General features: G+C 52.5%; 1 protein-coding gene across 2 annotated transcripts in view; it reads right to left on the bottom strand.

Moving 5' to 3' along the window:
• Positions 1-10,070: 10,070 nt before the first annotated feature.
• LOC122372474 (insulin-like growth factor-binding protein complex acid labile subunit) overlaps positions 10,071-20,014 on the bottom strand; it is a 40,950-nt gene continuing 31,006 nt past the window's right edge. Inside the window, exons 1-2 of one of the 2 annotated variants that reach the window (XM_043349689.1) lie at positions 18,386-18,965; positions 10,071-13,183 (exon numbers count right to left, since the gene is read on the bottom strand). In XM_043349689.1, coding sequence (XP_043205624.1) covers positions 11,635-13,161 — 1,527 coding nt within the window. In that variant the 5' untranslated portion in view covers positions 13,162-13,183; positions 18,386-18,965 and the 3' untranslated portion in view covers positions 10,071-11,634. Of the gene's footprint in view, positions 13,184-18,385; positions 18,966-20,014 lie in introns of those variants that run through there. The other variant, XM_043349687.1, reaches the window with a different exon arrangement.

Here is a 20,014-nt window from a genome sequence, read left to right as displayed (position 1 = left end):
TGCAAAGCACCTCGACGAGCTGATATGCACCGTAATGAGTCCAGTTCACTCGGCCGAGTTCTGGTCGGCCCCTGCGCACTCTCACTCTGTACCCGTTATTTATTGGCTAGTAACGTACCACATCACACATGTAGGCAGATGCCTAAGTAATGCCTGTTTAGTATTTGCCCTCCATTCAAACAGAATCCTGATTCAATTACCTATACCCAGCTTTCGCGGCCGAACGACTGGTGTTTAGAGTTGATGCATTGGCCCGGTATGTCATTGTTTTGGGACGTCAGTAAGCGATGTGGAAATGGAGAAGAGGTAGGAACGAATCACGGGAATGAGCGGCACAGCAACACAGCGGCATTTTATTCATTCATTCGTTCATTCATTCACAATTGCCACATTATTTGTGCATCATGTGATTTAGCCCGGGATTTTCCGCGACGCTGCCCGAGTCTGGACGTGTCGTATGAAATCCACCGCCGTGCTGCCTGTCCAAGACTGAAACCGACGCGAATCTGGGCCTCCGTTTCAGTTGCTTGTTATATATGATATCATATTATATGTATATTATTATATATTCACTACCTATATGTTATAGAGTGAATATACCTAACATGCTAAGTCCGAGTCGCAATGCACCCGGAGCGCCGTTTACGTATATTTTTGGTCGCAACCCGAATTAAAGGGACCCTCCCACCTTAACATTAGATTTGAGTTGAGATAGCCAAAATGGGGTCCCTGGCTCACAATTACCGGTTTCGGCACTCACAACATCGAGAAATGCCTTAAATCAGAAATATTGAATTTCAAAATTGCAGCATTTTGATTCAGAGGGGCTAATGCTTAGGAATACCCCTCTGAATGTGTGACGTCAGCGCAGATATCTACGATTTTTAAATGTTTGACTAAAACGTTTTGTAGCACGCGGTGGTATATGCTATTTGCGCGCAACATCTGCCGCAAACGCCGCACTTCTAAAATAAAGTCGCTAGAAACAGCGGAGATCCCAAAAAAGTAAACAAAAGTAAAAGTCTAATATCTTGAAAACCGGTGAATATTTTTCGGTGAAATTTGGTAGATATTCGTTTTCGCTCTTTCTGAACCGAGCGACATCACTTTCATGCCAATTCATAAACTTTTTTGAAGGTGGGAGGGTCCCTTTAAACCAATGATCGCACCGAGCCGAAGCATCGCCAATAAGGCGCTGACGTTCCCCTCACACCGACAGTGCCGCCAGCTAAACGGTAACGTTCTCCTAACACTGACACTGTCGTCAGTACCTATAACGGTAACGTTCTCCTAACACTGAAACTGTCGTCAGTACCTATAACGGTAACGTTCTCCTAACACTGAAACTGTAGTCAGTACCTATAACGGTAACGTTCTCCTAACACTGACACTGTCGTCAGTACCTATAACGGTAACGTTCTCCTAACACTGACACTGTCGTCAGTACCTATAACGGTAACGTTCTCCTAACACTGAAACTGTCGTCAGTACCTATAACGGTAACGTTCTCCTAACACTGACACTGTCGTCAATACCTATAAGGGTAACGTTCTCCTAACACTGACACTGTCGTCAGTACCTATAACAGTAACGTTCTCCTAACACTGAAACTGTCGTCAGTATACCTACCTATAACGGTAACGTTCTCCTAACACTGAAACTGTCGTCAGTACCTATAACGGTAACGTTCTCCTAACACTGACACTGTCGTCAGTACCTATAACGGTAACGTTCTCCTAACACTGAAACTGTCGTCAGTACCTATAACGGTAACGTTCTCCTAACACTGACACTGTCGTCAGTACCTATTACAGTAACGTTCTCCTAACACTGACACTGTCGTCAGTACCTATAACGGTAACGTTCTCCTAACACTGAAACTGTCGTCAGTACCTATAACGGTAACGTTCTCCTAACACTGACACTGTCGTCAGTACCTATAACGGTAACGTTCTCCTAACACTGACACTGTCGTCAGTACCTATAACGGTAACATTCCCCTATCGCTGACAATGCCGCCAGTAAAACGGTAACGTTCCCCTATCACTGACAATGCCGCCAGTAAAACGGTAACGTTCTCCTAACACTGGCAATGCCGTCAGTAAAACGGTAACGTTCTCCTAACACTGGCACTGTCGTCAGTACCTAATTATAACGGTAACGTTCTCCTAACACTGAAACTGTCGTCAGTACCTACATGGGTGGAGAAGGTTTGAAAAAGTTACCCCGGCCGGCGACCGAATGTCAGAAAGACGATGATGCTCAAATATTTGTCAACGGTTATCAACAAACTCCTGTTCTGTGACATGGAATAATGGATGTCTGCCGTTTTTATGTTTTTTTTGGGGGGGGAACTGCTGCACGCAGGTGCGCAAAATTTCGCAATTTTAACAACAATTTTGCAACACGCCTTGAAATATCGGACGCATGTCACCTAGTGTCAGGTCATCAGGTCAAATTGGTTGGATGATCGTGCTACAGACTGCGATCATGCCCTTTGCAAAGCTTATTCCATGGAAAGTTGCAACATTCCCACACAAAAATGTCAAATTTGATCGTTTTGACCCTATTATTGATTTGAGCTAGCACCTGAAATATTAACCTTTCGCGGCCGAGCCTTAAACGAGTTATCGGATGCTTTGTTTGCAGTGGTTTAGCTCCGTTACGTTCATGAACTGTGAGAACTGAGAAAAGTTGTCTGAGAACGCTAAAATCAGAAAAATTTGGCTTTTGATGATCTATGGTGTTTTATTATTGAGCTTCCCTAAACATGACCAGATTCCTCTGATCACGTTTGTCGCTCTTTCAAACGTCGTTCCGCTTCTCGCCTCGTATAGCTGAGCCGAGTTAGAAGGGGCTGAAACTTCTCGACTCAACGTGTTACGATAGGGCCACCACCCTGGCGCGGGTTAAGTTGGGGGAGCCTTGAGCCTCAGCAGCTCGTCCTTCTTATCTCACTGATATTACCCTCGTCCTGTCTTGTGATGTGTTTGCAGTGCCATCTTTCTATAACGGCCCTTAACCCTCGCCGGCACAGGCCATTTTGAGTCCTTCGACGGCACAAGGGGGGGTACGACCCCCCCCCCTCGCGTTTGGCCCCTGATCGAGCTAGAGCTTTGCGGAAAAAACGAGCGTGTTGCCCGTCACGAGACGAAGCCGATGATGCCCAATTTTAAGGTCCTAGGTCATCGGGTGACCTTCCAGGTCAGGTCAATGACCCGAAAACCGGGAAAATCGGGACCTGTTAGAAAGTCGTAAAGTGTGGCTGCTATGTGGTTTTTCCGGGGTGCTGATCACAAAAATCGTGTTAGTTTTGATCAGAGATGATGTCTTTAAGCATTTAGACCAGGGCCTCGTTTCATAAAACGAATTACTTACGGCGTTCCGTCAATTATGCCAGATTTGGCGTATTTGATGCCAATTCGGTTTCATAAAGCCGGAGACCGGAGTAATTCACGCCATCGAAAGTACGGAGCTTCATTTACGGCAAATGCTCGATTCCGGACCAATTGATGCCATTTGGGTTTCATAAAACGACGTAATTAACGCCAAATATTTTATCAAGCTCTTGATATCAGTGGTGTAAACTACGCACAAAAATGGGTAACGGTAGCGCTGGCTTACACCTTCTCCGCCGGCGCCAAGGTTGAAACTAATCAAGGTCACGTTTATTGATGTCCGTGAAGTTAGCGTCAGCAACAGCAACGAATACAGCTTCGGATTCAGAATCACTTCAAAAACTCATATCAGGTCAATTGGGGGACGGGGAGCAAGAATATGACCTTTATTTAGCCCTAGCTCTTACCCCTTACCCTTTAATTGACCCTTAAAGAAAGCGGCGCGTCAAAAGTGCCTCAAGGGTTCGTCTGATCGCCAAAATAAGGGCGGCAATCGATTTCTCGGGTGAATATCTAGCCGCAGCGTCGGGTTCCAGATGTGTGCATCTTACCCCTTACCTCTTAATCGGCCCTTAAAGGAAGGGGCGCGTCAAAAGTGCCTCAAGGATTCGTCTGATCGCCAAAATAAGGGCGGCAATCGATTCCTCGGGTCAATATCTAGCCGCAGCGTCGGGTTCCAGATGTGTGCATCCTATCCCTTACCCCTCAATCAGCCCTTAAAGGAAGGGGCGCGTCAAAAGTGCCTCAAGCGTTTGTCTGATCGCCAAAATAAGGGTCGCAATCGATTCCTCGGGTCAATATCTATCCGCAGCCTCGGGTTCAAGATGTGTGCATCTTACCCCTTACCCCTTTATCGGCCTTTTTGAACCTGAGGCTGCGGCTAGATATTGACCCGATGAATCGATTGCGACACTTATTTCGGCGATCAGACGAACCCTTGAGGCACTTTTGACGCGCCCCTTCTTTTAAGGGCCGATTAAGGGGTAAGGGGTAAGATGCAGACATCTGGAACCCAAGGCTGCGGCTAGATATTGACCCGAGGAATCGATTGCCGCCCTTATTTTGGCGATCAGACGAACCCTTGAGGTACTTTTGCCGCGCCCCTTCTTTTAAGGGCCGATTAAGGGGTAAGGGGTAAGATGCACACATCTGGAACCCGAGGCAGCGGCTAGATATTGACCCGAGGAATCGATTGCCGCCCTTATTTTGGCGATCAGACGAACCCTTGAGGCACTTTTGACACGCCCCTTCCTTTAAGGGCCGATTAAGGGGTAAGGGGTAAGATGCACACATCTGGAACCCGAGGCTGCGGGTAGATATTGACCCGAGGAATCGATTGCCGCTCTTATTTTGGCGATCAGACGAACCCTTGAGGCACTTTTGACGCGCCCCTTCCTTTAAGGGCCGATTAAGGGGTAAGGGGTAAGATGCACACATCTGGATCGCGAGGCTGCCGCTAGATATTCACCCGAGAAATCTATTGCCGCCCTTATTTTGGCGATCAGACGAACTCTTGAGGTACTTTTGACGCGCCCCTTCTTTTAAGGGCCGATTAAGGGGTAAGGGGTAAGATGCACACATCTGGAACCCGAGGCTGCGGCTAGATATTGACCCGAGGAATCGATTGCCGCCCTTATTTTGGCGATCAGACGAACCCTTGAGGTACTTTTGCCGCGCCCCTTCCCTTAAGGGCCGATTAAGGGGTAAGGGGTAAGATGCACACATCTGGAACCCGAGGCTGCGGATAGATATTAACCCGAGGAATCGATTGCCGCCCTTATTTTGGCGATCAGACGAACTCTTGAGGCACTTTTGACGCGCCCCTTCTTTTAAGGGCCGATTAAGGGGTAAGGGGTAAGATGCACACATCTGGATCGCGAGGCTGCGGCTAGATAATTGACCCGAGGAATCGATTGCCGCCCTTATTTTGGCGATCAGACGAACCCTTGAGGTACTTTTGACGCGCCCCTTCTTTTAAGGGCCGATTAAGGGGTAAGGGGTAAGATGCACACATCTGGAACCCAAGGCTGCGGCTAGATATTGACCCGAGGAATCGATTGCCGCCCTTATTTTGGCGATCAGACGAACCCTTGAGGTACTTTTGCCGCGCCCCTTCTTTTAAGGGCCGATTAAGGGGTAAGGGGTAAGAGCTAGGGCTAAATAAAGGTCATATTCTTGCTCCCCGTCCCCCAATTGACCTGATATGAGTTTTTGAAGCGATTCTGAATCCGACGCTGTATTCGTTGCTGTTGCTGACGCTAACTTCACGGACATCAATAAACGTGACCTTGATTAGTTTCAACCTCGGCGCCGGCGGAGAAGGTGTGTAAGCCAGCGCTACCGTTACCCAAAAATGTTGCGTGATTTTGAATTAATGTGAAGATTCGAAGCTAGTTTTTAATATATTTTATAATGTTGAGCCCGGTGAGGAAGAAAGAACAGCCAAAATGAGAAAAAAAACTGCAAATCTTCTGTACCAGTCGCTTTTTGTGGCCACTACATATAGGAATTGGGACCGTGTATATCACACCACGGTGAGATTTACACAATACCGGCCATTTGTGTAAATCACACCCACCCCGGTGTGATATACACAAAATCTACTACGTAGTGTAAATCACACCCGGGTGAGGAATACACAGAGAGGGCAGCTGTGTGTATATCTCACCACGATGTGACGTCATAGCAACGCTGAACGTCCATTGGTCAGAGCAGTGACTCTGCTCGCCCATTGGTCAGATCAGACTAAGCACTACGAATATTCCGGCGGCATTCCGGGCGTCCTCTCTCTCGGAATCAGCTGACCGCCTGGCCTAGTGGTGAAGGTGCTTGCACCGTGATACGAATGTTTCGGGTTCGAGTCCCGTCGGTGCGGGCGCTTTTTCCCGCATTTTCGCTTTTCCTTGGTAGCGGTGGGTTCGCTGCCGACCGACAAGTTTAAAAGCACCAATACCTACAATATGGAAAGCGACGTCTGAATGCTCGTGGCGAAGCGGTGCAGTGCCGAAGGCAATGCCTTAGGAGAGATTACAGGCAATGGTAAGTCAAATATTTTTAGGTTAAGTGGTTGTGTATCTGGCTTCAGGCCGAAGGCCTGAAGCCTGATGCACAACCACTTAACCTAAAAATATTTGACTTACCATTGCTTGCAATCTCTTCATGCGAGTACCTTCTTCCTCATCCACGGGTAGGCAAAAATCAGTAGGTCAGGTTAGGTTAGGTTAGGTTAGGTTAGGTTAGGTTAGGTTAGGTTAGGTTAGGTTATGTTAGGTCAGGTCAGGTCTAAGGTTTGGTTAAGTGTCTTGTTACCGTGCCTACTGTGTAAATCTCACCCAGGTGCTGCGTGGTTTGACACCCAGGTGTGATTTACCCACTACCGAGCACACAGTGTATATCACACCCTGGTGAGATTTACACATTGGCTAGGCCTACTGTGTAAATCACACCCAGGTGCTGCGTGGTTTGACACCCAGGTGTGATTTACACACTAGGAGCACATTGTGTAGGTATATCACACCACGGTGTGATTTACGCATTTGCCGGGCCTACTGTGTAAATCACACCCAGGTGCTGCGTGGTCTCTGTTTTTAATATATTGTTTTGATAAAGGATGGTCATCAATATCAATTTTGTTTTTCATAAATAATTTTTAAGATTTAAATTCTACATAATTGTTTTATAATTTCTTGTAAAAAAATAAGTGTTGACATGAAATTGTAATTTGTAGGACGCTTGATAAATTACGGTAACTACGCAAATGTGCTTAGTTACGGAGGTGTAAACAATTCCAGTTGTGGCTTTGTGAAACGGGTTTATTTGCGCTCCGTAGTTAACACTCCGTAATTCACACTCCGTAGGGTGTGAATTACGGAAAGGTGTAAGTTACGGCAGAGCTTTATGAAACGAGGCCCAGGTCGGGTCAGGTCAGGTCAGGTCAACCGGTAGGGGTTGTGACGGGTATTCGTAATACGTGTCAACCGCCTCGGACAGCTTTGTAACATGTTACGAAGGCACCAAAACTACTTCGTAAATGTTCAAATGGTTGCTAAATTCGAATTCAGCTCCAAAAACTAGCCTAGAAACATGTAAAACTCGAAAAAGTGAACCGAGGTCACCCAAGGTCACCAAAGGTCAATGACCTGACCTGACCCTCAGGTGACCTTGACACCCACCCTAATGCATGGGAGCAACATCAAATCACATGTTTGAACGTTTGAAACCACGAAAAGCTTGCAAACGCGCGGCTAATGCGAGCCGACATGCGCCGAACCGCGATTTCGGCCAAACATGGTCACAGAAAAGAGGTCACAGGTCAAAGGTCATTGGGGTCAGGGTCATGAAATTTTCAGGGTATGTGTAAAATTGATCAATGCGAGGGTACTGAAAGTTTCGTCGCGATCAGCCGCTTTTTACGCGAGTTATTCGCGAAAAACCTTAGGGGGGGTTGCATCAACCCCCCCCCCCTGTGCCGGCGAGGGTTAAATATGAATTAATTATGTTTGATGAAACTTGTCGGGCTCCGCGATGAAAAGATTTGAGTGCATTGAAGCTCCAAAATGAAAATAAAGTAAATTTTCAAAAACTTTTCAAGGTAGATAAGAATAATGAGAGACACTTTTGTAGGTGACAGTTTTTTTTCGCATGGAGACAGCTTTAGGGAAAAAACTGGAAAAAGTTACCCCGGCCGCGCCGGGGTAGGCTGAAAGTTGCCCCGGCCACGGCCGGGGTGGCCGGGGCAGGTTCTCCACCCATGAGTACCTATAACGGTAACGTTCTCCTAACACTGACACTGTCGTCAGTACCTATAACGGTAACGTTCTCCTAACACTGAAACTGTCGTCAGTACCTATAACGGTAACGTTCTCCTAACACTGACACTGTCGTCAGTACCTATAACGGTAACGTTCTCCTATCAATGACACTGTCGTCAGTACCTATTACAGTAACGTTCTCCTAACACTGAAACTGTCGTCAGTACCTATAACGGTAACGTTCTCCTAACACTGACACTGTCGTCAATACCTATAACGGTAACGTTCTCCTAACACTGACACTGTCGTCAGTACCTATAACGGTAACGTTCTCCTATCAATGACAATGCCGCCTGTAAAACGGTAACTTTAAACGTTCCCCTAACACTGACAATGCCGTCACTAAAACAGTAACGTTCCCCAAACACAGTGTCGCAAATAAACTGGTAACGTTCCCCTAACACAGTATCGCAAATAAACCGGTAACGTTCCCCTAACACAGTGTCGCAAATAAACCGGTAACCTTTTTTCTAACACAGTGTCGCAAATCAACCGATAACGTTGCCCTAACACAGTGTCGCAAATACACCAGCAACGTTCCCCAAACACAGCGTCGCAAATAAACCGATAACGTTCCCCTAACACAGTGTCGCAAATAAACCGGTAACGTTTCCCTAACACTGACAATGCCGTCAGTAAACCGGCAACGTCCCCCTAAAACCGGCAGTGCCGCCAGTGACATGGGAACTTAATGCCGCCAGTAAAACCGGGTTACGTTCCCCTGACACCGACAGAACCACCAATAAACCGATAACAACACCCCTCTAACATTGACTTGACAACGTCATTGATAAACCGGTAAGGTTACGTGTCCTTAGTCCTGCCCCTAGTAGCGAGTCCTTCTAACAGCAGGCGATATTACTCTGCCACTAATAGCACGGTTACGGAAGCACAACGATAACAACGCCCCATAACGCCAGTCCCCGCTAATAAGACAGTAACGTCATCCGTCCACCTCACCGATAGCGCCGCCACGCTCCGCCGTGATGTCCGGCACCCACCCTCGGTACTTCCCGCTGAGCGCGAATGTCGTGTGCACTGTGCAGAGGGACTCGGACGGGCGCCTATTATGTGAAGGCGTTATTACGTGAAAATGCGACTGCATATTATTGGCACAGTGAAACAATTCGCTGTCTCCAATCTCTCAGTGCTGTGACTTTTCGGGGCTAGTTCAAACCGTGATTGGCTCGCATGATGTAGGCATATGTAAGTGGTGTAGTTCCTTTTTCATAACGAGATTTACTCAGAGACCAGATATGAAGAGCGATATTGCAATCACATTACAAATATGTATTGTGCCACGGATTGCGATTGTCGATTGGTGAAATCACCCTGCCCGGTGCCGTACCGTTTTCTGAATTTGAACAGCCAGCTTGAAGCTGTTTGTTCTGACGAAGCACCAGCACTGTGCACACAAACGGACTACGGCATCACCGCAAGTTGAGTATCAAAGCGGACGCCATGCATTATTCAGCGTGTGGCCTCTCATCAATGTTTGTTTATCGGGCTACCTGAGAACGTGTGTCACAAGGACAAGATCGTTTGGCCTTTACTGGCTGCCGAAAATCGTCGAGACGAGTTCCTAACACGGTAGCGTGCTTCGAGTGATAAGCTTCGCCGTCCAAATCTACACTGTAAAAAGTGTTTACTAATTTCCTATAGCTTGCGGACACTTTTTACTAACAAAATGCGAGCACACTTCACTTAGATGCGAGTAGACTTCAATTCTATTCGCATTTTGTTAGTGAAAAGTGGCCGGATAACTAGGAAATCAGTAAAGTTTTTATCAGTTTGCGTTGCTCCCTGGCTGCCTGGATAGCAAACACGCCTGGTATTCACCATAACACAACCAAACAACCACTGGCATCGTGTGATCGACTGTAATATTCGAGTACAGCATTTACAGGCTTGGCACATACGAAAACGGATGAAGCGAACGACTCGGCATAGACGTACGAACAAGAGAGCGATCAATGTCTGACGGGGCTTGTGTCGGTCACAGCCCGTCCATCCCTCCCTCAGTGGACAGAGACGGTGACAGTGCTCAGTCCGGCTCAGCACAACTCACAAACTCAGTGAGCTTCACGAGCCGCGGCGGCACGGTATAGACAATGCTATGAATACATTGCATAGATGAAGTGACTGTAGCCTGGCCGACCGATGACGGGGGAGCTGGACTAGGCAGGGGGGGGGGGGGAGCAGAGGCGGGGACGGCTCCACAGGCGGTGACCGGTCAGTCATCGAGGCCAGATGCGCGCCGCCTATCACCAAACTGGAATGCATGAATAACAAAAACAAACGGGCCGGTCGCAGCCGGTCGACCTTCCAAGCCACACAGGAACTGAGCATAACACACGCACGCACGCGGCGGGCAGTGAGCATCTGAGAGGTAACAGCACAAAACGACCGCCGACAACCTTGGACGCAGCGCTGCGTCCTCGCCACAGGGGTAAACAACACACAAAGGTATCAGCTTGTCGGGCGAGCGGACAGGTCTGACGTACTCGACAGACTGGAGAGCCCTCCACCGAACTCCCACCTGCGGTGGGCCGTCCGTACCGCTGGCATTAACTGCCAACTTTGGGGCAGCGGCAGCCCGGGAACAGGCGGTCCTCAGTCGAGAGGAGACCAGGGACCAGCTGCCGAGGAGCTGCAACGGACCGGGGGCCGCTCCGACCGAGCCGGTCCGAGCGGGGACTAGAGAGGGTCTCAGCGGCGGCCGAGGGAGAGCTCAGAGTGGGGAGAAGAGGAGCGGAGGGGGCGGGGCAGAGGACGCGGGGTCAGCGCCGATCAGACATCAGCGACGCTCACAGAGGCACCGATAAGTGCGGCACGCATCGATAAAAAGGCTCGTCTGTGCCTATGCTGGCCAGTTTTTGCCGCCCAAACAGGCTGAGTTTTAATTTACAGTCTGGCGGGCAGCGACAAAGTAAAACTATGCTACGAAAAACTTCTGGGAACCTTGTCCTTGAATCTCGATAACTTTACCGGCTATACAAATCTAATGGAACAAAAACACGATCCGAATGCACAACAGACAGCATACATAAAATGAGTGCACATCACAGCGTCTGCCGTGTTCGAGAGGCCCCCACTCCCGGCTCGGGCCCGCGGGCCGCCGCCCAACCCGGGAAGACTAGGATCGCTGCCGCCCCGCGCGGAGCGCAGCCCGCCACTCACTGGCAGCTGCACCGGTTCACCAACTCACACACTCACAGGCTCACGGACCCACGAGCTCACGGCAGCAGAGCTGCGCGCCACGTCGCCGTCAGCGCACAGAGAATGATATGCTTCGCGGCCCGTCCCACCCCAGACTAGGAGAGCGAGCGTCACTGTGTGTGCGTCCACTGTCTCCGGCGCCGCGGCCGGGCGCCACAGAGCGCCGTCTTTGGTAGCTAGCACCGGCCACTGGCGGCGGCCGCTCATCACAGTTCGGTCACTGGGATAGGCTTGTCGCGCGGGTGGATAGGGTCGTACATGTCGTGGCAGTAATAAGTCTGACCGCGGTGGTACGGCTCCTGTTTCCGCTTCAGACCGACCCGCTCGCGCCACGGCAGCACTTTGAACATTTTATGCAGCCGGCGCCGGTAGCGGTAGCACGCTCCGACGGCCAGTGCTAGCAGCAACACGGCGGCGCCCACACTGAGACCAATCACCAGGCCCATTGAGCTGGAGTCGGCCGCGCCGCAGTCCAGGTCCTCCGCGGACAGGCCGCGCACCGAGGAGCCCCGCAGCCGGTCCGGCGCCGCGCAGATGGCGCCACTGATGTTCACCTCCGGCGGCAGCTCGGCCAGCCAGCGGAGCGCGCAGTCGCAGCGCCACGGGTTGCCGCCCAGGTCCGCCGCCAGGTTCCGCCAGTCGGCCGTGCTCTCCGTCAGAGAGCTCAGCGAGTTGGCGTGCAGGCTGAGCGAGCGCAGCAGCGGCAGGAAGAGCAGCAGTTTGTCGGGCAGCTTGGTCAGGTTGGGGTTCTCCTCGAGCCGCAGGGTGGCCAGCGCCGGGTTGTGTTTGAACGTGTCCGGCTCGATGGTGTTGAGGCCGGGGCAGGCGCGCACTGAGAGCAATGTCAGCCGGTGGAGCCGCTCCAGCGGCGCCGGGCCCAGTCGAGAGAGCGGGTTCCCGCTGAGGTGCAGCTCCTCCAGCCGGTCCAAGCCGGCGAACGTCTCCTCGTCGGCCGAGTCGAGCCCGATGTCGGCCACGTTCAGCTGCCGCAGGCCCGACAGGCCGTCGAACACGCCATCCGGCAGCGGCGCGATCCGGTTCCCGGCCAAACTGAGCTGTGTGAGCGCCGGCGCGGCGCGGCCCAGCTCCCCGGCCGACAGGCGCTCGATGCTGTTCCCGGCCAGACTGAGGTCGTCCAGCTGAGAGAGCTGCTGCAGCGCCTCCGTCGGCACAGCCGTCAGCAGGTTACTGGCCAGACTCAGCCGGCGCAGGCTGACGGCGCCCGACAGCGCGTCCCGAGACAGCGCCGCCAGCCGGTTCTCTGAGAGGTCCAGGTCGGTGAGCATCTGTAGCGGCCGCAGCGCGTCGTCGGGCACCTCCCGCAGCTGGTTGGCGCTGAGGTCGAGCACGCGCAGACGGCGCAGCCCGTTGAACACGCCCTCCTCGAGCTGTCCCAGCTGGTTCTGACCCAGGCGCAGCTCGAGCAGCCGCTGCTGGCGCTCAAAGCTGTTGGCCTGTACGCTGAGCATGCCGTTGCGGCGCATGTCGAGGAACTCGAGGTGCGTGTACGACGAGACCATGCTGGTGTCGAGTCGCCGGATGGCGTTGTCGACCAGGATGAGGCGGCGCAGGCGCGGGTTGAGCGTGATCGGGAAGCTGTCCAGCTGGGCGCCCGTGCAGTCGGCTGTGAGCGTGATGTCGTCACACTCACACCGCGGAGGGCAGAAGGCGGCCACCGCCGATAGCAGCGCCGCCAGCGGCAGCAGCAGCAAACTACTCCGGCCGCGGGGCATCGCGCTGGCCCCGTCACGACATCTGGGGAAAACAAAGAGGGGTTACTGTCAGCAAACACGTCAACAAACAGGGCCACGAACATCGGCCGGTTACCGTAACTGCCAACTGATGGCACAGAGACGCATACAGAGTCTTCAACAAACATGTCTCTGTCGCCGCCGTGACGACAATCTGACACACGGACAGGACAGGAAGACAGTCGACAAGACCTGTGCCGCCGTGATACCGACCGGGATACGAGTTCTGCCGCTCCCTGCAGCCAGCCGAATCCAATGTCCATTCCCGGGTCTCACAAGGGTCTGGGCAGCCGGGCAGAGTCGGTCATTAGTGGGTTGGTCAGAGGCGGGGCGGCCGGCAAAGGGCGGGGCCGAGACGGACACTATCGACAGCTCCATCCCGGCCGCGGGCCACCCAAGTTACCCGTCGGACATCGGAGCAGTCGTTTCCGCTAATGAAGTGAGAGAGATCGCCACAGCGCAGTCTTAATGACACTGGAAATGGACCGTTTATCACCGAATTAGCTGCAACACTGCTCGGGTCGCTGCAATCGGATGGGAGGCGATACCGCTGAATATGCATATAGGTACCCGATTACAGCGACAACCTCCACCCAATGTGAGTTGGCGAACATCAAAAGCTAGTTCTCAGACCGAGAGCGGAGGAAATTCAAATGGAGCGGCGCGGCCGAACACTAGTGCAGTGTCGAGCTGACGATAGAGAAAAATCAGAGAGCGCTGATGAGCCGATAGTGAACTCAATAGGTATCCGTCAGCATTTTTAATCGGAACGAATTGTAACCGCTGGTTGGCAGCGACCCGAGCGTAGCTTTTTCCTGAGTAGTAGCATTTCGAAAGTCGAACGACGGTTATTTCTCCTCAGAAAGGCATGTTCTAAATCAATCATCTCCCTGGGACAGCTAAATCATCATTCCGTTGGAAGTGCAAAGCGTAATCCAGATCAACGTCATCCCTCCGAACAACAAATAACAAGTGAATCATCGTTACCATCACGGCGGAATTTCGTTACCATCACGGGTGGTGGGAATGATGATTAATCCCGTCCGATCAAATCATCATTCCCACCACCACCCACACCAGCAGGTATCCGGTTTTCTGGCGCTGTTCAGGTGGTAAACACGACTCCCGCACAGCAGCCCTCATCGCCAGCCCAATCCATCAGCGAGCCGCCACCGGCCGGCCGGCCGTCGGTCATGAGACCGCCGATAACAGTCCGCTCCGCCCCCGCCCGCCCGCCCGCGTGCGCTTACAGAACGCACATATACGCGGATAGGTGTGTGTGTGTGTGCGAGCGAGAGGTGCGATAAGATAGCGCAGAGCCGGCCTGCTCGTTCCCAGCCGCTATCTCATCTGACATAGATGCCACCAGGAAGGTCCATCTCCCTGGGTGGCATGGGGGCACAGGACAGGGGTGACACACGCTACAGGACAGTCAGATGCCTCGTGAGATGGAAAGGTACCCATGACCTAACAGAATGGTCGGTGTGTAGCTGAGTACCTGGGTAATGGATATGTTTGACCAGATAAGAGCTCTCCGACAGCTGAAACGATCCACTATCTTCATAATCATCCCAATAACGGCTAACATCTATGATACATTACTACTGCTGCATAATTCCTTTCTGGCAATTGAAAATGATGGGACAGTCATGCAACTAAAAAGGCTGCACCACTACAAAGGTGGAGGTTCAGCGTTCATCATACATAACTCATTTCCAGTTCAGTCAGTTATCTGACGATCTCCCCACTGTCTCCTAGCACAGTACCGCTGCACGTGCGGCGCGCACCGCCGCGGGTCACCGCTGACCTCTGGTGACCCTCAGTGACCCGTCTGAACAGAGCGCTCGGCGGGGCGCCGCCCAGTGTCGGCTGCAGCCGCCTCCCAAGCAGCTAAGAGGTTAGGTGTCCACCCGGCCAGCCGACTGTAGCCCAGGAGTCAGAGATGTCACTGAAGGACACGGCACGACATGATAAGGCGGGTTTTTAGACGCTGCTCATCGCCCGGTGTGATTAACGGTACAGCGGACAGTAATAGGGAAGTGTGAAGACGGAATGCCTAAAAAGGCACGCTGAGTCCTTAAGAAGTCCTCTTCTTTTCGTGTCCTGACATAGACCGGGAACATCCCGACCTCATCCGCGAAGCAAAGACAATGGAGCAGTCCTTACTCCTTAGGTACAGGGCGTTTCGACCTCATCCCAAGACACCCCGACTACTTATAGCAGCATCTCACACAAGGATTTCACAGTCGCCCTCAGAAGTCACGTCCACAGGATACATCATCTTCAATGAACTTCCCTGCAGAGTGGGGGACCGACACACGCAGTCCAACGCCGCCTCCCGTGCTGATTGGTGTCAGCAAGCAGCTTTTCGCCGGCCCGCCCGGGGCTTGGGGACAGCCGCGGCTGCCGCTGCCTGGCCCATATGACCGATTGAGAGGCCACCCGCTCTGACGGCCCGTTTCCCCCGGGGAGCGGGCAGGTCCCACGCACGAGCGGCTGCGTAACTGGGGAGGGACAGGGGCGTAATAGCGGACGAGAGATTTAGCTGCCTAACTGGGGAAGGAACGGACGTAATACCGGGCTAGGGAGACTGCAACTGGGGAGAGGAATGAGCAATACTGAGATACCGATGCAATAACGATGAGAGGGAGAGCAATACCGAACCAGAGGCACTGAAACAGGGGGGAGTTCAGAGATCGTGATTCGCGTAAGGCAATGGGAATGCTCTTTCAGTGCTTTTTTCGGGTGAAGGGTAGCTGGGGAACGGGAATGGCCGATTCGGGCGAAGTGAGCACAGCCCGCGGGCCACGGATTGGTGTCACGAGCGGATAGAGGAGAGCGGAGAGGCCATGACCAGTGAGTGTCTAATCAGCAGTCTCAATCCCCACCGCGACGAATTCCCGTCATTCTCCATACCCACCCACCTGGCAGCAAGGAGCGAGCGGGGAGAAAGAACCCAACCATCCAGCCAACCCCCACTTCAGCTGAAGATCCTCCGTAAAAAGCCGGTCCGGACCCACTCCGGAACGAATTCCCATTACACGACCGACCAGACCGATGCTGCTCACGTCCCAGGTAATGCATATTTATCAGCTTAGCGGACCGCCGCGCCGGCGACAGACGGTGTAAATTAGCCCACGCGATTCCCCGTTGCGCCACCGGGAGCGATGCTGGTGTGTGATTGTCCACGGGTCATGACGACTGTCCATGGGGTCCTGTGGAGGTATAGTGCCCACGTGCGGCATACTTCGCAAAGCCGTAGTACATAAATCAGCTGGATATTCAGACTATACAAGAATTAAAGAAGGGTTGACAGCGTCGTAACAGAAATGGCAATGATATGTGTAGTAGGTAGTCATTGTCCAACATTGACAGGAAAAGGTACCAAATCCCTGCAACACATTCCACTTTGAATGACACAGTCGCCCATCCATGCAAGTAAGTGGCCGTTCCTGTACTCGTATAAGCCATGCATCAAAAGTTTCAGCACTGGGGACTTGCGGAGTACCGACGACTTAACGTCGACAGAACCGATAAAAATGGACACTTCTGCAACGGAGCCGCATATCTGGCCAATTGGCCATCCACTTACGACAGCAAGGAAATGGTAGCCAATTCTAACAGGATTGTAAAACGCTGGAAACAGGTGGACATAAAAAGGACCTCCCAACTAGATTAAGTAAAGGTCAACACAACACCGCCTGTGCCAAACGCCGCGAATGCATACGTCAGTATGATAAACAACGCCTGAGCTGGCCACCGCATTAACATTTCTTTGATATAAAATCACCGTCGTCAGCACGCAAATAAATTATAGCTTCCGGACGGAGTGCATGTGGTGCTGATTTTTCTACCGCTGACATGCAACATGTCAAAAGATAACACACCTGCTCCTTCACAGACTGAGGCTGTTATCACACGGCACGAAACGCTCCGGCTCGATATAACTGCCCTACAGGTGCACTGTCGCTTTGTTCCAGAAACTAACACATTCTGATTGACAGCTCCGACTGTACGTGACCGTATGAATATTCATATAAATGAGCCTGCGGCTATAGCGTGGACCAGTGTCGGCGCCACTGCCCCGGTCAGGTCAGGCCGGCAGGTGTGCCGTCCGGACATGAACTCAGGTCGTTACCAGCTGCGTCACCGGCCGATAATTACCGGGGTCAGAACGGACACCTGGATAGGTTACCGAGGGCACCAGTCCCCGGGGTGATCTACAGAGGCGTGCGGTGCCGGCCAGCCAACCGCAGTCGGCACTGAATGGGAAACACTTGTGTAAATTACATTAAATAAAATAAATATCGGACATTGAGAAGAAAGACAGATGGAGAAATGGTGTAACATTACCCCTAAATTCTTATTTCATTCCGTAAAATAGAAAATGAAAGTAGGAACCTTTCCCGTGACTCGCGTTTTGTAAGCGATGTAATTTGTCCACTCTCCAGTCTCCTGCAGGTGATCTAGCACGGGAAGGTTGGCGATTGCAAACAGACCTCCTTCAAAGCTTCTTGGAACCCTGCACCTCGGCCGCGAAACGTTCTCAGAAGTCAGAGCAAACCACACAGCGTCCTTACCACATCACGTCTACATTAAAAACCACAGCGGCGCGAAGCTCCGCTAATCACTGAACAGCCTGTATCAGGCGGAATTTTAAGACGAACAAACTGAGGATTAACTGCGGTAGTGTCTTGCGGTTAGAGCCGCAACATGACAAGGAGCAAGGCAGCTCTCGGCCGAGACGTCAATTCACTACCAGACAAGGAAAATGGCAGGAATAGAAGGAATTGAAGGCAAGATCACCACCTGACAGATCAAAAAATTCCCCTCCGCACGTCACACATTCCCGTCAATCAGTGGCGGTAAGGAGACTCTATTAGTGCGACTGCTTACATCACCTCTGAAGACCGGGAGCGTTTTTAACGAGCGCACCTGGCTCCAGTTGGTGACATTCTCTCTCCGTGTGGCGTAACTCCTCGTTCGTCGGGTTATATAGCGCTGCCGTGACGAAAGTGAGGAAACTCCGTGAGACGATACGAGGCGAGCCGGACCAGAGAACCTCACACTGACCTCGTCCCATCGTGCGACTGAACACTCAGTGGTCAGCTACATTGAGGTTATTGGAATGCATGACAAAGTATGTCATCACAGTAATGCGCAATGCGATCATAGGTCTCGTTTATGCGTCCGAAGATAAACTCACCACGAATGAAGCAGCGGTGCAACACGCCGAGAGTAGGTCCGTTGTGTTGCTGTCTGTGCTGGTTGGCGTTTAGCTGGAGATCTTGCTGCGACAATCAACTCTCACTACACCTCTTCCTGCACATGCACACCGAGTCACCTGTTCGGTGGGACAGTGTCGCTGCTCCGTTTGTTATCAGAAGACGCGGTCGACCGGACTGTCCACTCGACTGCAATCGAACGGACCACTTCCGATCCGGTTTCGGTGCAGTACCGGTGGACCTCCGTCCGTCCGTCCACAAGGTCCACGTCTGCTAGTCCACACGGTACGCCTTTAATCCACAGTCCACCTACTCAACTTTCAGACAAACACTGCGATCCCTGCACACTTGCACAGCCTCCCTCAGGGCTTCAACAGTTCTCTCATTTGACGTCAAGCTCAGCAACTCACAGCTCACAGCACAGCAGGCCGTTCAGCACCCCGCAGCTCCCAGCTCTCAGCACAGCGGCCCGTTCAGCACCCCGCAGCTCCCAGCTCGCAGCACCGCGTCTCAGCCAGCACTGACGGCCGCGTGGTCGGCTCCGCGCGCCGGGTCCGCCGCATCCACGCCGACTCGGCGGCGCAAACAGAGGCCGGCAGCCGGCGGACGGTGAATCAACATTGGCGGCTCGCACACACACGGTGCGGCGCCGCGGCGGTGGGCCCCTATCGGTCCTGATAGCGCACCGACGGCTGCTCACCGGCCGACGATAGCACGGCCGACCGACGCAGGCCGACGGTCCCCTGGACGGACGGTAGGGCGACTAGGGGCTGTCCCCGCAGCACTGCGACGTCAGGGGGTGGGCGACAGAGCAGAGTCGTCAGGACAATGGGAATCGACATCTTCTTTTACCAGGAACAGAAAAGGAGATCCACAAGCGATATAGCTAGCCGATGGGGCGTCTGGTATCAAAACAAGCAAAATATGACAGATCTTCCACCAACGATCGCCATAGGACAACGCTTGGCGATTGGTATTTTCGATTCGCCGCATTGAATAACCCCACATAACTGTCAGACCGTAAATTGGTCACCGACTTCCCGTGAAGTATTCGCGTTCACCTTCTTTGTCACCTGGTTCCGAAATGATATCGGCCGTACACAGAAGCATAACGACCCAGTGACTGTACCGCAAACATGTCATCGTTGCGACAACTGCGCCGCTACTGGCCACTCGCCAAGACTGTGCGGAATGTCCCAACTGATAGCCTCCTCTCGACACTCACTGAATCACAGCAGTTATACCACCGCAGCTTTGTGCTTACCGCCGCGCTGTGGACTCTTAGATAGCCGGGTGGCCTCTATTGTGCGGACCACGCACCCTACCCTCCCAACAGAGCCCCGGTCAGCACCCCCCAGCAGCCGAGATGTGCGCACCACGCACCCTACCCTCCCAACAGAGCCCCGGTCAGCACCCTCAGCAGCCGAGATGGTATCGGTCGGTGTTAAAACGGTCCGCCGACCGGCCGTCACGAGGTGGGTGTAGGACAGCGCGCCGAGACACCGGTAGGTGAAAGCGGGTCGACCACGCAGGTCGGCTGCGATATACTAAGTGCGTCGCGCGTGAGTCACAGCGAGTCACGACGAGTCACGGTACGTCACGGGCGCTTC

Source organism: Amphibalanus amphitrite, unplaced genomic scaffold (genome assembly GCF_019059575.1).
Source record: "Amphibalanus amphitrite isolate SeventyFive unplaced genomic scaffold, NRLGWU_Aamphi_draft 001363F_arrow, whole genome shotgun sequence".
Classification (NCBI taxonomy): Eukaryota; Metazoa; Arthropoda; class Thecostraca; order Balanomorpha; family Balanidae; genus Amphibalanus; species Amphibalanus amphitrite.
The sequence above is the reverse complement of the archived record's forward strand: the minus strand, read 5'-3'. Positions and strand labels throughout refer to the sequence as shown.